The sequence below is a fragment of the Lycium barbarum genome, chromosome 4 (assembly GCF_019175385.1).
Source record: "Lycium barbarum isolate Lr01 chromosome 4, ASM1917538v2, whole genome shotgun sequence".
NCBI classification, from domain to species: domain Eukaryota; kingdom Viridiplantae; phylum Streptophyta; class Magnoliopsida; order Solanales; family Solanaceae; genus Lycium; species Lycium barbarum.
The window spans coordinates 113,942,522-113,962,343 of record NC_083340.1 but is presented as its reverse complement, the minus strand read 5'-3'; the positions used below and the strand labels follow the sequence as shown (position 1 = coordinate 113,962,343).

The window sequence follows — 19,822 nt, the reverse complement described above, 5'->3', positions numbered from 1 at the left end:
CCTTGGTTGATGACACTCCACTTGAGCAAAACCCCTAGTTTATCTCCATTGGGATTTCTTGACTTGAATGACCTTTAATGGGTTTTCTTATACTTGATTCACTTAGTTTATGTTGTTGATCACTAATAATCCTTGAATTCTTATGGAATAAATGTAGAGAGATGTTTTAGAGAGAAGGGGTGAAATGTGGAAATGAAATAATAAACTTGGTCCCCTTTTTAATAACCCAAAAATCTGATCTGAAATGAACAGTCGTCGAAAGTGCACAGTGGTCGTAAACCCAGTTTACGGGCCGTATTCCAGTTTACGGTCCGTATTCTGTGGGCGTATTTAAGCATAACAGAACCAGAAAGTCATGCTAAGACATGGTGATTTACGAACACAATTTACGGGTCGTATTTCAGTTTACGGTCCGTATTTCAAGTCGTCTTTAACCATTCAAGCATTTGACAGAAAGTTGAAGTTTTGGAAGTTGAAATACGACATGACAGTTTACGGGCCGTATACCACTTTACGGTCCGTATTTCATTTTACGTTCAACTGGCCAAAGTGCAAATTTGCAACTTTCCACATTTTCCGAACCTATAATTAGTCATTGTGAAGCCTAACCTATCTCTTATTGCAAATGCCCTTTGAAATCTTACTTAGGGTTGTCAAACGTCATTCCCTTCTTATTAAAACATCGTATACGCTATGCCCTTTGTTAGCCTATACACTGTACGCTCGCGGGGAAATTTTCAAGGTGTAACAAAAATCTAGTCCTTACACAAAAATAAAGAGATGTTTTTGAAAAAGATAATTGGTCTTGATCCGGTTCTTACACCTAGTTATCTAGAGGGGTGCAATGAATAGAAGATAAGGTTCTTCATAAACCGAAGTGAGCTTAACATCTTTCTAAAGTCTACAGAGACTGAAGTAAGCTTAACGTCTTACTAAGTTAAGAAGCTAGATCAACATGGAGCTAGTTCTTAAGGGGGAAAATTGTCAACATAGGAGTTGTTCCTAAGAGAAAAGATGCACATGAAAAACATATGAAGAATAATTAAACTAATAAAGTACACATGGAGAAGTATGAAGCTGCTATAAGTTTGTCATCATCAAAAAGAGAGAATTTGTTGAGCTGTTTGGATCTCAATCTTCATTCATGATCTTATGAAGCTCTGATGATTGACAAATATAGTACAAGTAGGCATATGTACAAGAATGATGAACAAAGATGTACAAAAGTCAAATCCTTAACGGATCTCCAAAAGGAATTGGTAAAGCAGACAACTCTGATGCAGAATTGCTAAGATAATTAACCAGGTCCTTTAGATAAGAAATAGAGACTGTTTGGTCTACATAGACAAAGCTATTCCACACGCAGGAAAGGAAACCTTAGAGAATTGAGATTAAGGCATAATCCAATTCTACAAGAAACATGAATTCAATACATGGAAACATTACCACAGTTGAACAACATGGAATTAGCTTGAAGAAAGGAGAAGTTGGTAGTGTACGCATGAAGCAAACCCTAGGACTATAAACAAACCTTTAACAGTATAATAACTTCTTTTTACACAATCAATATAGTTTAATTCGTTATTAAAAATTACTTACCATCTATTTTAGATTACTAATGCATGCTTATAGCTAAGTACTAATGAACTTTTGGACAAATGACAAGGTCTTTTTTTGTGGTTAAATTAAGCTTGATGTCCATTTGGGCATCTAGTTTCCAATTTTGGTCCAACTATCCACTTCTTACCCTAATTCACCCTTCGGCAATTTAGTTTGCAAGTCTCCCCACTCTGTTTTTTAGATCCATCTCTCTCATGACTTATCCATCTCCTTCTACACTTTCACTGAGCTCCCCACTCAACTAACCCATTTCTCTTCTCCCCATATTCCTCTTTCTCTGCTCCTGGAGTCTTGAATCTTAAGTTCCTTCTGGGTTTTCTTTCTTGTGTTATGCTTTTTCTCTTCCATCCCTAAAATGTCAACATGAATTTCCATATTCTTGTTTTTTGAATTTCTCACATTAAGAACCTGAAAATTGATTGAGTGAGTGTTTCGGCCAAAGAATATTATTTGGGTTATCTTAATTTTTGTGTGTGAATCTTCGAAAAAGACAAGAAATAGGGTTTCTTTTATCTGGTCCATTCTGTACTTTTTTAATTAATTCTGTTGGATATCAGTATTTGGTCTTTGTGTTTGAACATTTTGTTAAAGAAAATGCTTTGAGACTTTCCCTCTTTAAGTGATTTCGGTATCTTTTCCTCTACAAGAGCATCCCACTGGGTCTGCCTTCGATTGTCGAATATTCTATCAGAAGAACGAAGAAAAAAAAAGAAATTTTGAATTGTTATAATTCTTTTTGCAATTGCCATCATTCGTTTCCACATCGGAGGCTATTGGGTGTTTAGTTGACACATCAAAACGTGTTAAAACAAAGGTTGGGGATTGATAAAACTTGTTGGGGATTACGTAATCATGTTCAAGTTCTATGCTCGAGTATAAGAATGTCTATGTAATAAATAAATAATGTATAATAGCATATAAGGATGTATATGTAAAGTTACAAAAGAAGTTGAGCAACTTATATATAGCTATACAGAACAGATACATTATCTATACGCTGCAATGTATATGCATTTATATAAAGCATACACATATATACAAAGTATAAGTAATGTTTATATAAAGCTATATAGAACAGATACATTATCTATACACCGATGATACAATGAGCTATATGGGCCGCAAACTAAAGTTATTTCCCCTTTTTTATTGGAAGCTTTTAACAACAGGCCACAATGAACAATTTTAAAAGATTAGGGTCATATCAGGATTATTTTCCTACAAATAGAACCAAAATAGGAAAAAAGAAAAGTTAATAAAGCTTTCCCTTCCTGGTGAGCAAAATTGGCAGTCCAGTGAAATCTGTACTACTACAGAGATGGCGAATCAACTTTACGGCTATAACCCTAGCAGCACCAACACCGGAATAGCAGCTAGAACAGCAACGAGATCCATGGACAACTATCATTTCTCTACTACTGATAATAATAAGACGACATTACAATACGGTTCTTCCAATTATTACGGTTCTACCGGCTATGCCTTCTGCTCATCCCCAACTGTGCTTTATAATCAAAGTGATAGTAGTTATACGCCTACTCCTGTGAGTAGGATTCCAGGTCAATCCTTGTATGGACCGCCTGGTGTTGATGTTGCAATTGCTGCTCAACCGGAACCACCTGCTGCTGATAACTCTTATTTTTCTACCTTGAAGCGCTCCTCTACTGATGGTAAGGAACAATATTCATCCAATTTGTGCTTGTACTTGTTCATGAGTAGTACTGAATATGGTGTATTAGTAATGCTGACATTATTTTTTATCGAGGTTTGGTTTGTTGCCCTACCAATTTAAGCAAAGTTTACGGATAAAAAAGGCTTTTGAATCTTGTGCTCCTAAATTAAAGATGTGTGTAACTTACTAAAATGTCCTTTGAATCTTGTGCTTTTAAACTTCTCATGTAGGATGTTTGAATTGTTCACTTACTAAATATAGAAAAATAAAGTTTTTTTCGAGACAAACCAAAAAGGAAAGAAAGACATTTAAATTGGGACGGAGGGAGTATTAAATAACATGCATTGCATAATTTTTAAATAGTACTGAATTCGGTGTATTAGAATAAGAATAGTACTGGTAGTGTTAGTGTCATTGTTTATTATGTATAAGACTATTAATATAGAAGGTGTTTAAGTAATATTGATATTAGTTGTAGCAGACTTAAATTTGCAACCAAACATTGTAGTAATAAATTTAGTACCAGTGCTAATCTTATACACCCTACCAAACGACCCCTTAGGGTTGTGTCCTTTTAACCTTTTTTGTGTCCGCTGAATTTTCTTAGATTTAGAAGAGAGTGGAAGACTTAATTTTCATTTTGAGTTTATGCCTCCTATACTGGAAATTGTAAGGTAGGGGGAGTTGGTTTTGAGGCAGGGGTATCATTTTTTATTTCGATAGTATGAAAGGTATAGGTTGGCAGTTTATATTGGCTGTGAGTTTGTAAGGAGTTTCGTTTTGTTTTTCGAAACTGGTAACTTTGTATTCCTCAGCATAACTTACTGAAAGAAAATAATTACAGTAATCCTCAAAAGTCCATTAACTGAACTTCCTCTTCTACATATTATTCATTAGACCAAAAAAGAACTTATTCAGGAATTAACTTGAACAATGCTGCCTTACAGTGCATTTGAGTTGCTCCTTTGGTATAGCTTTGAGATATAGCTATACTCTTTTAACAATTATTTCAGATAATTTTTGTACAAGTCCAAGATTGTTATCGTGCGCTATATATGTTAGACATATTCAATGTAATGCCGAAGTTTTGGATGAATCATACTGGTATATAAGCTTTTGCAAACACCTCTAATTTCTAATTTCTAATTTTTTCTTTTTCTTTTTTTAATTTATATATATCTTGATATATCTCTTTTCGCATGCTTTAGTGCATAAAAACATTTTTGTAAGTTGTATTAAGTCTTTGTTTTCTTTTTGCGCATATTTACCAATACTATCTTATGTAAATATAAAATTCTATACTTGTATGTATAATAACAGACGTATGCTGTGTTTTTGTGTTTATGTATATATTACGCACCATAGCATTGTATCATCAGACACTTTTGGGTGCACGTAATACAATCGGGCAAGCTGAAGCTTGGTTTTCAACCAATCCTTTAGCCAAGCGACCTAGATTCGAGAGTGCAAGCAATTTGCCTATATATCCCCAGAGGCCTGGAGAGAAGGACTGTGCCCATTATATGCAAACAAGAACCTGTAAATTTGGAGAAAGCTGCAAGTTTGACCATCCTATTTGGGTTCCAGAGGGTGGAATCCCAGATTGGAAAGAGGTGATCATTTATTGCTATTTATTATTAATAGAATAAAACACTATACATTATCAAATAAGTTATTCTTATTTTACTTAACGTATTATTTTGCTTTCCTATGTATATCTATATTAAGTCCTAATAGCTGTTACCGCAGAAGGCATCTGGTCAAATAAGCTGGAGTTGGAATGGTTTCTTTATACTTGCTCTCCTCCCTTCTCTTTTTCTTTTTCCTTTCTCTATTATAGCTATTCAACGCTATTTTCAACAACAACAACAACAATAACAAATAATAATAATAATAATAATAATAATAATAATTATTATTATTTGCTTATCGTTTTTATTGTAGTTCCTTGCTTTATGCATCAATAGTACTCATAGTATCTTGTTTCTATTAACACGCGTAGCAATTTGACATGGGACTGGAACTCTTTAGGATACTAATTGTTCCCTTTCATTATTGAGCTTTTGCTCTTTTGATACATAAGCCCGATAACTCCTTGTTCTTCTTTAGTTTTCTAGACATGCATTAGTTCAACTGAGTTATTTGTGTATCTTTTCCCCATTTTCAAGGAATATAAGAAACCTCTTTTCTCCTGTGGGAGTTCTTCAAGTAATGAGGAAAAAATATTGCTGGTATGCTCACATTGTGCTGGGACAATTTAATTGGTAGACAGTCTTCTAGTATATTTGCCTTGAAGGGCTATACTTTTTTTTTTTTTTTTCAAGTATTACAACACAAGTTTTACCTATAAGGTAAACTATTGCTTGAGTATGAGGGTTAGGATGTTTATTTGTTCTTTATTCTTTTGGACGTGAAGTTGATGTGGAATAGTCTTAACTTATAAAAATTGTCCGGGTAAGGTTCTATGTCAATTAAGCAATAGCTTTTATGAAATGTGATGTATTTTTGTTTTAATAAGGTAAAGTGCTATTAATAAAGGTACCAAGACTGTTGACCAACAACTGCCAGAAACATATAAACTACATATCACCTATCTCCTCTAGGAAATCAAAGTACTTTTCTAAATTTTCCATAACATTTCTTTTACACCAAAAAAAAAAAAAAAATCATTTTAAGCCTGGATACATGTTGTCTTATCTCTTCAAAGCAGTTGTTTCTCTCAAACCATATTGTCCATAAAACACATAGGGGGATTGTTCTCCACACTGACTGCTGACTTTTTGCCCTTTTTTTGTTGCCATGTCTCCGGCAAACTCTTTCACATTTGGTGACATAACCCACTTAATACCATACATATTAAGGAATATCTCCCAACACTGTCTTGCCACTTCGCAATGAATGAGGACATGATTGACTGTTTCTAACTCTTCTTCACACATATAGCATATATTGCATAATTCCTCTTTTCCGTAGATTATCCTAGGTTAATCAAGCGTCCTTTGCCAATAAGCTTTTGTTATGCAACCTTAAATTTCTTACTCCCGGACTCCCTCTCTTCTTTTTTGCCTTTCATCACGTCGTGCCATTTAACCAAATGGAACTTCTTACTGTCAGCATTACCATCCCAAAGGTATGTATTATTATTCTATTTTTTTTGGTGAAGTAACTAAAATGCATTAGAATGGCATCAAGAAGATGCAGAGCTTACAACTAAACATAAAACTGCTTCAAACAATAAATAACATGAAGCCAGCTTTACTAAAACATGTAAACCAAAAATTGGAAAAGATATCCTCTAAGACCTTATTGTGCTGGAGTTAGGGAGCTAACAAAATCCAAAAAAAATATCCACACTGTTTACAGGGGAGAAAAAGTGCGTACTGAAAAGAGTAACTAAAAATCTAGCCTTAATGATACTTATGGGCATATTCCATCAAAACATCGGCAGTTTCTCTCTTTCCAATTACTCCAAAAAATTGCTGCTGGGATCATCCTCCAGATCCTTTTGATGGTCTTATCAACCCTAAGGAAGGTATTTTCTTAGCATTGAATTATTCGTCGTTGCTGCATGCACTTTTATTAGAAACATCAAGAATAGGCATACCATCTAGCACATTGTTAACCAGTATAAGTCTTCCCCTAAATGACAAGTTATGTTTTTTTCCACTGAACCAATTTATTACTACACCTATTCAAAACTCCCTGCCACGTCTTCTGGTCATTCTTTTTTAGCTCCTAAAGGTAGGCCTAAATAAGTAGTAGGAAGCTGCTCCAGCTTACAACTCATAATGTGTGCCAGATCATCAGTGCAATGTTCTGCATTAATTCTGAACACTTTACTCTTAGCCAGGTTTACTCTAATCCTGACACAACTTCAAAAGCCTAATAGAACTCCTTTTAGATGTAAACGTTGATCTTTCTCTAGTTCATACAAAATTGGAGTATCATCTGCATAAAATATGTGTAAGACTGTTAGTTCTTCTTCCTCACTTCTTCTACATTTCAGCCCTCTAATCCATCCCAAATTTTCTGCTTTTGAAGCATTCTGCTGAGAATTTCCATCATCAACAAGAACACATAAGTAGACAAGGGATCTCCCCTGCCTTAATCCCCCGTGAGGCTTGAAATATCCCTGAGGACATCCATTTATCAGAACTGAGAAGAACTGTGGATGTACAGTATTTTATCCACCCAATCCATGTATCACCAAAATTCATTTGCTTCCTGCGATATGACAAATATGACCAATTAACTTGGTCAAATGCCTTTTCCAAATCTAGCTTGCAAGCCACACCTTAATCTTCTTCGTGGATTGATATCCAAGCATTTATTGGCTACTATATCAGCATCAACAATTTGCCTGCCTTTTACAAAGGTGTTTTGATTATCTAATACCAACTTCCCAATCACTTGCTTTTAGTCTTTTAGCGATTAGCTTTGCAGTTATATTGTAAATACTACCCAATTAGCTAATTGGCCTGAAATCTTTCCCCTCCATGACCCCTTTCTCCTTAGGAATAAGAGCAGTGAGAGTTGAATTAAGGCTCCTGGTGAAAGTGCTTTTTTGCGAAAACCAATATACTGCCCTCTAAACATCTTCCCTGACTGTAGTCAAATATTGATGGAAAAAAGAATATATTAAAGCCATCTGGACCTAGTACCTTGTCTCTCTTTAATAATTTAATAACCCTTTGTACCTCCTCCATGGAAAAAGGTCTCTGTATTAATCTGGATTTTCACTTTTCTAATACTCCCTCTGTCAACTTATATGGCATACTTTCCTTTTTAGTCTCTCCCAGAAGAATGTCACCTTATAATTGGAAACAACTAACTTTAAAATTCCCCTTTCACGCGTAATGAATGATTTGTAGCCATACAGATGTCTTAAGATTTGTTTTAGACCACAAATTTCAAAAGTATTGCTTTCTTTCTTAAACTTTGTGCCTAGTAAAGCGTTGCCACATAAATTCAGGACAGAGGGAGTATTCAGCTAAAGTTATATCTAGTTAACTCATCTTACATATATTTTTGTTTTTCCTTTGTTTGCACTCCCTTATAGAAATGCATGACATATTTAATACCATAAGATCCAAATGGTATTTTTGGTATGTTATAAACATCTTTAGTAAACCCCAAGATTCAAGAGTTCTCTTTACATTCTTAAACTTCATATCTAGTTAAACTAAGACTCATAAAATGAAACTGAGCGCGTACTTTATTTTTTGGTAAAGTGATTTCGCTTGCTAGCACTAATAAAGCCTAGATATTTGACTTATCAAAGATAAAAATAAAATTGAAAATATCATTTCATAAAAAGCCTAGAGTTTGTCCCTGTAATGGCTTTGGGAGCACTAGCAAAGTTTAGAAGTATATGCATGTTGAGGGTTGTTTTTTCGGTCTGGTGGTAGTTATGCTTTTCTTGAGAAAGGTAAAGATTATCCATCAGCACAAAGGCTATGCTGGAGTAATATTTATAGTTTCCAAAAGAATAAATAAATATGTGTCCGTATTCTTCTTATGAGCAATAGAGTTTCAGCTTCCTCTACATAGTTCGCTTTACACCAAAGTGTGGCGGAAGTTATGCTTTGTTCCGCAGATTGGATTTAAAAGAAAATTTATGAGATAGAAGTTAGAACTGCCCTCTCTGTTTAAATTTTGTATTTTACTTGGGAGAGAGGGACATCTGATCCTCCAACATTTTAGTTTATTGTTTCTGTATTAATTGTTTTCTAAAGCGATTATAGGGCACTCGTTGAAAATTTTGTATTGGTTGCAAGACAACATTATCTGGTCCTCCATAGTTGTAGTTCTTTTTGTTTTATTGATAAATCTTTCTCATTAAGAAAACATCATTAAGATTTTGGTGGTATAATTCCGATTAGAAGTTTTATGGTTCAAGGCTTTCGAGTCTCGTTTTTCTGTGTGGGCAGTTTCAACTGACAAAAGCTTGACTCATTGTTAATATCTTTCCTTTAGATAGTCCATGTTTTTTGGCAATAGAGCACAAATGAGTATTAGATAATTTACAAAGTAGTTACAACTTAAGAGAGCTCACAATCCTACATTACACTTTACTATTAATGTTTTCAAAATTAGATGAATACATAATATCTTGATGCACCTAAATCCAAAGTGTGAATTAACTCCTTGTCGTTTATGAAATCTGGCTATCAAGTTTAATCTCTTCTTTAAAAGTTTATGGTGTTTTGCTTTAGCAAGCACTCATAACTTCGTTTTTCTTTGTTGTTTTGCCTATCGGTGAAGGACAATTTAAACATTATGAGACAGAATTATTGAAATTCTATCCGTCTAGTTCGTATTTTTAAATCTTTGACATGCTACCCATAGTTTGTGCTTTTTCCTTGTTGGTGTTGGAGACATTAGTTATGTATTTGCAAGTTCGTTTGGTTGCTATGTCTTTCTTTCCTTCCAACCTCAAAGTGGTATTTTAGTGGACAAGGATTTGTAACTAAACTTGACAAAAAAAAAAAAAAACGTGTCTTTGTGTGTCTAGGCCTTTATCTATTATAACATGTTAATTTCCTACCCCTGTTGTCCCATTTTATCTGCAACATCCTTTTTAGTAGTCTGTTCCAAAAAGAATGACACCTTCCTATATTTAGAAATGATCCAATTTTGAACTTCCCAGTTTATTCTTGATAAGATCATTTATAGCCGCACAAATGTCTATCATTTGGTTTAGACCACAAGCTTCAAAAGTCGTTCTTTCTCTTTCTTTATGTTGTGATTTCACTTTTGGGCATTCTCAAAATTCTTCCAATTCATGAAATGACCTGTTTTCTACTTCTCTATTTAGTTGTTGATATTTTATCTTTATACCTTGTATACTTTCTTACAGTTAAAGATGCCAAATTTACATGGTAGCTGATTCTCTCTTTCCCACTAGTTTCAAAATTCATGCTCGATACTCTTATGCTCATCAATTGCTAGTCAAATTATGATAATATAAAACTTTTTGAGGTTTTGACATAGTCCCAAACTAACCCTAGACTAGCACTTGAAGCTTGCTAGTTGCTACAGATTCAGAGGCCAAAGGATGTATTCCTTCTAGCTGATATATAGAGTGCAGGGAGAGCTGTTGGCCTTATGCAGGGCTGATGCATTTCACTTTTGACAGTTATTAACATTAATTGCATTATCATAGACTCCCATTGCCTGTGGAAAGTTGAAGTTGTTGCACTTTTGTTTGGTGGAAGATCCTTTGAAACTGTTTCATATTAGCACCCATTTGCCTGTAATATTTGTGATCACATTGTATGTTTCTTGCTGTTATCTTCCACTTATCTATGCAGGTTCCAGTTACAACTGAATCTCCTCCTGAAAGACCTGGAGAGCCTGATTGTCCAGTAAGAAAAACTTTTTGATGAGTTTGTGACTGTGCGTGCTGTTAATATGCCTAATTGTATGTTGACATGTTTCCAGTATTTTATGAAGACTCAAAAATGCAAGTTCGGTAATAGGTGCAAATTTAACCACCCCAAGGATAACACAGCTCAATTGGTAGGTTCACAGGCTCAATTTTTATTTACTTCGTATGAAGATAAATTTTCATTTCTTTCAACTGTTAATTCGGCTTCAGTCTCAAGGTGCTACACAGAATTCTGATGTTTCTGACTTACCTGAGAGACCTTCTGAACCATCATGCACGGTATGAGAATGTTTTTGCTCATTGGGGCACTAATTGTTACTTAAGATTGTGTAAGTATGCATATAATGTGTAGCTGGTTCATAGTTACTCAAATCATAATGTGGCAGTTTTACATGAAGACGGGAACATGTAAATTTGGTGCTACCTGCAAGTTTCACCATCCTAGAGATATACAAGTGCCATCTCCCAAGCAAGAAAATGGCTCTGCGGGGAAGCCTGGATCAGCTATTAATGAGATGGCTCAGGATGTGAATCTAGTCAAGCCGCTTTCTGTTCCAGCTTTATTGCACAACTCCAAAGGCCTTCCAGTTAGACCGGTATTTCATAGATTTTGTCTTTTACATTTGGATGAGTAAGAATGCATTACGTGTTTCTTTTGTGCTTTGTTTTCCTCTTTCAGTTCGCCTTTTCTTTTCGTCCCTGCCTTTTGTGCTGTCACAGGATGACTATCAATAGACTGCTGTTTTGTTCTACTTTATTTGACAATTATTAACATAATGTTAGTATAGGAAAAGAATTATGATATATTTCAATCCTGGTACCATAATTTGTCTGGTTACTTCTTTTGGGAGAAATTAGCAAATTGAGTTTTTTTTTTTGTGCGAAGAAAATTAGAAAATAGAGATCCTAACCTCTAGGAAGAGAATTCAGAAGAGAATTGGATTTTTCAGCCTTAAATACCATGATTTTTTTAATTTTATATATATTTACCAATTTCAAAAAAAAAAAAAATGTACCATGATTTTTTTTGATGTAGTAAGATTATTAACCATAACTTTATCTTCTTGAGGCTGGCTGTTTTTGTTAAGCCTAATAAGATGTTGTAAGAGGTGTGTTTTCAGAGACCCACAGGAAGTAGTTCATTCTTCTGGTTTTTATCTTTTACAGGGTGAAGTTGATTGTCCTTTCTACCTAAAAACTGGCAGGTAATTCTGTTTTTGATGGTGAATTTGGAAGATTTACTATTTGTTCTTCTGCTAACAGTTTAAATACTCAAAAGGTTGGACTGTTCATTGGTTTATAACGCGTCCTTTTTTTTTTTCCTCAAAAAAATATCAAACAGCTGCAAGTATGGAGGCACTTGCCGTTACAACCATCCTGAAAGAAATGGTAAGGATGTTAATAAAGCTCTGTTGAAACATCACTAGAATATTTTTCTTCAGTCTCTCTTAAGCTTTCTTTTGGCCTTCTGTTTGTTTTGAGTTTTCTAGGTTTTGTTCTGATACATGATTATGTGTGAAGTACATTATCTGTTGAATTTAATCTCATGTTAGCACACTACTTTATCATGTGAATTTTTGTGATTAGAGAGTGTATTATGTTCTCAGAAATAATTTATAAAGCCAGTTTGGCAATGTATCTTGGAAACTGATAATATAAAGGGATTGCTGCAGAAGACCTATAAGTGGAAAGTTCAGCTGGAAGCTTATTACTCAAATACTTATCATAATAAATTCAATGCCTAGAGTTAACTACTAATTCTCTTTTACTTTTGCATTTTCATCCTCCAGCAGCTGCTATTGGTCCTGCCCTTGTAGCCTCTCCTGCAACACACTGGAATATTGGAATGGTTAATCCAGCTGCCTCTCTCTTGCAAAGTTTAGATCCAAGACTGACTCAGACAATGGTATTATCAATTGTCAGTTTGTATTTTCTCTAAAAAGCTTTGGAACGTGTTACTGAAAGTATTGTTTATTTTCAACACTGCAGCTCGGGTTGCTTCCACCTGTCTATCCACAACGACCTGGTGAAATTGAATGCGATGTGAGTCCCTACTTTTTTCTTAGGCATACTTGATTGACCTGTGAATTACTATTCTCAAGCGGCATGCATGTGACATTCTTTTGGGTCTTGGACTATGAACCGTAATCTGTTATTTATCAGTCTTTGAATGAACTTTTATGTTGTCCCCCAATCAAGAGGTCTCTCTTAATTGGCTTTGGAGCTGTATATCTTGAGTTTTCGAGGCATGTATATATATATATATATTAGTATACATCCTATTCCTACTCCTAATCTAACACTATATATATAGTGTTATATTAGGAGTAGGAATAGGATGTATGTAGTATCCTATGTGGAAAAGGATTGTAATGTAGTATCTATGTAGATACACAGTTCAATAACACTTCTCCTTTATTTCTCATGTGGTATCAAAGCACTAGTGAGGAAATATCCGCTGTGTAATATTCCAGCGAAGTTCTGGTAGAAAAATCACCACCGCCCATAATTTTTCGGGTGGCTGCTCGCTTCACAATCTCTATCCGGTAGTGATGTGCAGAATCCGACACCATCACAACGTAGATCAGTTTCAGGCGAGAAAATCCCAGTCAGCTGCTCGGGCAGACTATCACCCATGCGCCCCCACGCACCATCAGTTCCGGTGACTCGTCTGTCCCACGCGCCGGCGCGTGAGACCACTTCCAGCATTTTTTTCCAGGTTTTTTCTCTTCTTGGAGTCGCCTATATATTCTTCTTCTACCCTACTGTTTTCAAAATTTTCTGATCACCAGAACCCTAATCCGGCGCCTCCAGCATTGTTTTCCAGCGAAACAGTATTTTCTTTTCCAGATTTCTCCACTGTTTTCAGCAAGTCTTCTCATAACAGTATTCTTTTTTGGGTTGTTCACTGAGCTTTTGCTTCCTGGTCAACATCTCAGTCAGGTTTGTAAAATTTTGGCTAGAAGTCTTTTCAGTGCAACAAAATGTCGATTGCTTCTGATATTTTTGACTCCAAAAATACGGGAATTGGAAGTTGAAGCCCTAGATTACTTCAGAATTGTTAATGGGGAGTTCAAACTATTTAGCTTGGGCTTCCTCTGTTGAATTGTGGTGCAAGGGTCAAGGTGTTCAAGATCACTTAATGCTAAAAGCTAGCGAGGTAGATGAAAAGGCAAAGGCTAGTGAGGTAGATGAAAAGGCCAAAGCACAGTCGGAGAAGGTTGATGCTCAATTATGTAGTCTCCTGTGGAGATCTATTGATTCCAAGTCAATGCCCTTGTTTCACCCATTCCAGACATGTTATTCAGTTTGGGAAAAGGCTCGCGCTTTATACACTAATGACATCTCACCTTTATGATGTGATATCTCAGATGACTTAACTTAAAGAAACAGGAATCAGATATATCTACTTACTTGGGACAAGTACATGTAGTCATAGAGGAATTTGAGAAGTCGATGCTAGTCACTGCAAACGATGAAAAACAACAGGAGCAAAGACAAACGTTGTTTCAAGTTCTTACACTTGCTGGACTTCTTACTGACCTTGATTCGGTGCGTGCTAAGATTTTGACTAGTCTTACGGTTCTTATAATTGATGAACTATTGCTTACTTTGCCTTGCCGCGCCTCTGAATCACACAGTGGTCTCATTACCAACCGTTGACTACTCTGTTCGCATCTCAAACCATAGAAAATCGAACATCTCAGTTCACGGAGAATTGACAAAGAGGTCGTTTTGGAAGATCTCGACCTAAGTGTAGTTATTGTCATAGGCTTGGACACATTCTCGACGTATAGTATTCTCTGCATCGTCGACCACGCAAGAATGCTCATGTTGCTCTAACACTGCATGTAATTAGGGGTTTTCTATAGCTGAAGGGGAATAGAATGAATATACTGAGTTCCTTCAGTATTGAGCAAGTAAGCATAATCCACAAATAGCCTCGGGTTCTCAGTCTAATACTTCTGTTGCTGGTAATTCTTTTGCTTGTGTTTCACAGTCTAGTACCCTTGGACCGTGGGTCATGGACTCGAGCTCTGACTATAAATTCTGGTAACAAATCACTTTTGTCAAATATTATTTATTCACTCTTTCTTCTGTTTAGCCAATGGGATCCAAACAAAACCAAAAGGAGTTGGACAAGCTAATCCCCTATCCTCCGTCATTCTAAACTCTGTTCTTTATGTCCCTTGTTGTCCTTTTAATCTTGAATCTATCAGTCGTTTGACGTGTGCCCTAAATTGTGCTATAATATTTCTTGATGATTCTTTTGTTATGCAAGACCACAGTACCGAACAAATGATTGGCGCAGAGCAAGAATTACAAGGCCTCTTCTATCTTACCTCTTCTAATTCCGCAATAACATTCCCTGTTATAGATCCTCCGAACCTAATTCATAGATGTTTGGGACATTTAAGTTTATTCAGGCTACAGAAGATGGTGCCTATTTTGTCTAGTCTATCCACATTAGATTGTGAGTCGTGTCAACTTGGAAAACACATCCGTCCTACCTTTTCAAGTAGTGCTGAGAGCCCTGCAGAGTCTGTTTTTTCATCAATTCATTTTGATAATTCATTTTGATATTTGGGGTCCTAGTAGAGTCGGTTCAACCTTAGAATTTCGTTTTTTTTTTTGTTAATTTCATTGATGAGTATTCAAGATGTATTTGGATTTTATTAATGAAAGATCGTTATGAGTTATCTTCTATATTCAAGAGTTCTTGTGTTGAAATACAAAATCAATTTGGTGATTCTGTTTGTACTTTTCATTGTGATAATGCCTTAGAATACTTATCCTCCCAGTTACCGTAATTTATGACTCAAGAAGGAATTATTCATCAGACATTTTGTCCTTACACCCCTCAGCAGAACGGGTAGCAGAAAGGAAGAATAGGCATCTCATTGAGACTGCTCACACTCTTATCATTAAATCTCATGTTCTGCTGCATTTTTGGGGCGATGCAGTCCTCATGTCTTGTTATTTAATTAATCGAATGCCCTCATCTTCCATCTCAGATTCCTTGTTCCGTATTGTCTCCTCAGCCATCTCTATATTCTCTTGCCCTTATGTCTTTGGGAGATTATGTTTTTGTTCATAACTTAGCACTGGAAAGATAAATTAGCCGCCCGTGCTCGCAAATATGTCTTTCTTGGTTATTCTCGGGTTGAAAAAGGGTATAGTTGCTACTCACCTGATCTTCATTGGTATCTAATGTCAGCCGATATCACATTTTTTGAGTCTTGACCTTTACATCTTCTGGTATCTCTGAGGTCTTACCTATACCGACTTTTGAGGAATCTATGGTTACTTCTACATCTTTGGCCATAGTGCTCTGCCGCTCCTGACTTATCATCATTGTTCGCATCTAGCATAAGGTCTAGCTGATTCATGTCATGCATCGGGCCCTGCACCTACTGCGGACTTGTCTCTTCCTAGTCAATATATTGCACTTTGAAAATGTGTACGATTCACTTGTAATGCTAACCCCCATTATACTTTTTTTTAAGTTATCACTGCCTATCATCACCTATTATGCCTTTGTATCATCTTTGTCCTCTATTTCCTAGGTCTACAGGTGAAACACTTTCTCATTCAGGATGAGGGCAAGTTATGACTTATGATTGACCTGATGTCCGCTTTACATGCGAGGGGTACTTGGGAGTCTTGTTTCTCTTTCTTCAGGCAAATCTATTGTTGGTTGTCATGTTTATGCACTCAAAGTTGGCCCGACGGTCAAGTTATCGGCTTAAGGCTTGCCTTGTTGCTAAAGGGTATGCTCAGATATTTGGGCTTAATTGCAGTGGTACTTTCTCTCATGTGTTTTAGCATTTGTCCGCCTTTTCCTATCCATGGTTCTTGTTCGTCATTGGCCTCCTCATCAGTTGGACATTAAGAATGCTTTTCTACATGGTGACCTTGAGGAAGAAGTCTATATGGAGTAACCATCTGGTTTTGTTGCTCAGGGGGAGTCTAGTAGCCTTGTATGTCAATGGTCTAAAATAGTCTCCCCGAGCCTAGTTTGGGAAGTTCAACACAGTAATTCAGGAGTTTGACATAACTTGCAGTGAAGTTAATTACTCTGTGTTTTAATTACATTCTAATCCAAATCTATGTATTTATTTGGTGGTTTATGTTGACAATATCGTTATCACCGGCAATGATCAGGATAGTCTCATTAATTTAAAGCAGCATCTCTTTCAGACTAAGACCTCGACAGACTGAAGTATTTTCTAGGTATTGAGGTTGCTTAGTCCAAACAGGTATTGTTATTTCGCAATGCAAGTATGTTAGACATTCTTGAGGAGACAAATGACGGGATGTAGACCCATGACACTTATATGGATCCGAATGCTAAACTTCTGCCAAGACAGGGGAGCCACTCAGTGATCTTGGAAGAATTAAGCGACGGGTTGGTAAATTGAATTATCTCGCAGTGACTAGACCTGACATTTCTTTTCATGTGAGTGATTCTCCCTGCCATAGCCATTAGGCCGCATTCTACGATATATAACGTAAGATCCTGGTAAAGGACTACTCTTCGATGATCGAGGCCATGAGCAGATCGTTGGATATACAGACGCTATGATCGAGGCCATGAGCAGATCGTTGGATATATAGACGTTGATTGGGCAGGATCATCTTCTAATAGATGTTCTAAATCCGGATATTGTGTTTAGTAAGAAGTAATTTGGTGTTCTGGAAGAGTAAGAAGCAGAGTGTGGTGCTCAATCTAGTGCAGAAGTACAATCTCGAGCAATGGTTGGAGCAACTTGTCAGCTAGTTTGGATTTAAAATCGCTCGGAAAACTAAAATTTGGATAAATCAATTAGATGGAACTTGCGTGATAACCAAGCGGCCCTTCAAATTTGGTATTTCATGAGAGGACTAAGCACATTGAGATTGACTCTCACTTTGTCAGAGAAAAGATACTCATGAGAAATTGTTACAAAATTTGTGAAGTCGAGTGATCAACTTGCAAATATTTCACCAAGTCCCTCACTGGTCCTCGTATTAGTTTCATCTTTAACAAGCCCAGTACATATGACTTGTATGCACCAGCTTGAGGGTGAGTGTTAGAATAGGAATAGGAATAGGATTGTAGGTGTATGTGGAAAAAGATTGTAATGTAATGTGTATAAATAGGGCTCAGCACAATTCGATAATACTTTTCCTCCCTTATTTCTCACATGTAGCATTGTTTGTAGTTCTTATCTCTTGTTGAAATCAAAATTTATTCAATTTACTTCTTAAAGAAGTGCATATTATTGGGCCCCCAGTATGCCCTTTTAAAAGTTGACATGCATGCATTCTTAAGTATACACACACATTAGATAGTAGTATAGGGAGCTGCATGTAGTGCTGAACGAATTCTCGTTCTAGTTTCCGTACTATTATTGTCATAATTACTCTTCAGATATTCTTAATAAAATTGGATCTTGTCATTCACTATCTTTCTTTTTCACATCTTGCTTGGTCTGTTATGTTTTACATCAGTTCTATATGAAAACCGGGGAATGCAAGTATGGTGAAAGATGCAGGTTTCATCACCCTCTTGATCGTTCAGCACCCGTAGTGTCAACAAAGGATGTACAGCAGCCAAATGTTAAGCTTACTCTTGCTGGTCTACCAAGGAGGGAGGTATATTTAATCTTTCTAGACCTTAGATATGACATGTCCATTTTCTGGTTGAGAAGTATTTTGCAGCATTATACAAGTTTTCTGATAATTTGATTTTTCTTGGTGGTGTTTGACAACCTCTAAAAAACACTGTTAATTAGATATTCATTTGCTCCTGGAAATAACACGATAATACTATAAAGTGGATACAGCTGTTTATAATAAGTTATGACAGATGTATGAGTACCACCAAAAAATATAGACTTCCACCACCAGTGCATTTGGTTACAGGTATTAGTTGTGTATTTGGTGGCTTCAGCCAATGGTTGTGTGTTTGAAATCACTGAAAACCCTCACAGAATACCTTAGCACTATACATATGTGTAAGTTTGCAATTTATTTTATCCCCCTCTCAATTCTCAACTTTAGTTGCCCTGGCATATAATTTAATCCTTCAACTTAGTTAATGGCTGTTATTATTGGATCTCAATCTTGTCTTTTCTCATTCACTCGGTCTGTTAGAAATGCAAATCCCTTTAATTCCATGATATTTTCTTTAATTTTTCCACAATAATACTGGCAGGGTGCTGTACACTGTCCATACTACATGAAGACTGGAATGTGCAAGTATGGGGCGACATGCAAGTTTGATCATCCACCACCTGGAGAGCTCTTGGGTATGGCAACGTCCCAGGGGGCGTCGTTGTCTGTTGAGGGAGAAGATAATGTTGGTGTGAATGAACAGCAGCAGTAAGGTTATAGCTGAAAGGCCATTCTCGTAGTCACATCTTTCTCAATTATCATTTCTGTTTTACCATTATTATAGCACACTTGTAATGCATAGTTTTGCAGGATGAGTTCTGAACATTCTTCTAGAGTTGTAACACAGTTTCTCGTTTACACCACAACTTGATGAAAGTTGTTTTTTCAATGGTATGCTTTTAGTTGTACCTCTTCAGAACCTGAAAAATTTAAATACAACCCATCTTAAAGGAGCATGTTATGCTCTCTGCATCTGCATTTTGACACACTCCACACTCCAGAACCCCACCAAACTGACTAAAAGTTAATATTTTTCTATAATCAGATTTGCTGTAGACCTCCGGAAAAAACTGCGAAGCAAACGGCACGCGGTAGTAACAGAGCACCATCTTAATTCTTTTTGGTGCACTCATATCTTTTTCCCTGTTCAGATTTATTACTTTACGCCTTTTCAAATTTGTGAAGACAGTAAAGCACCAAGTAGACTAGAATAGCTGAATTGGTAAGGGTTGAATCAAAGGACAAAGGAGGCTAAGGACATGCGCATGTGCAATAATATTGAAAAATGATAAAGATAAAAAAAAAAAAAAAAATGAAGGAAGAAAAGAAACTCAGGGTGAGGGACACAGGAAGGTTAGAGAAATAAAAGATGGAAAAGACTAGTCGCAGAAATTCCCAATGACATCCTGACTTCCGACCACAGGCAAGAAAGGTCAACGAAAAGCTACCAGCATAAAATATTGCAGGGAAAAAGGTCAAAA

At 36.2% G+C, this 19,822-nt stretch overlaps 1 protein-coding gene across 5 annotated transcripts; it reads left to right on the top strand.

Moving 5' to 3' along the window:
• The first annotated feature begins 2,866 nt into the window (after positions 1-2,866).
• On the top strand, positions 2,867-19,294 carry LOC132636251 (zinc finger CCCH domain-containing protein 37-like). 5 transcript variants are annotated; one of them, XM_060353006.1, is made up of 12 exons: positions 2,869-3,290; positions 4,658-4,905; positions 10,606-10,659; positions 10,736-10,813; positions 10,893-10,961; positions 11,069-11,278; positions 11,850-11,887; positions 12,025-12,071; positions 12,476-12,588; positions 12,672-12,725; positions 18,177-18,320; positions 18,883-19,294. In XM_060353006.1, exons 1-12 carry the CDS (start codon positions 2,939-2,941, stop codon positions 19,051-19,053), a joined length of 1,578 nt encoding a protein of 525 aa, XP_060208989.1. In that variant the 5' UTR covers positions 2,869-2,938; the 3' UTR covers positions 19,054-19,294. The 5 variants fall into 5 exon arrangements, with proteins under 5 accessions (XP_060208991.1, XP_060208992.1, XP_060208989.1 ...); XM_060353005.1 differs by having other exon boundaries at positions 12,473-12,588; XM_060353007.1 differs by having other exon boundaries at positions 10,736-10,814; positions 10,900-10,961; positions 12,473-12,588.
• The last annotated feature ends 528 nt before the right edge of the window (positions 19,295-19,822 follow it).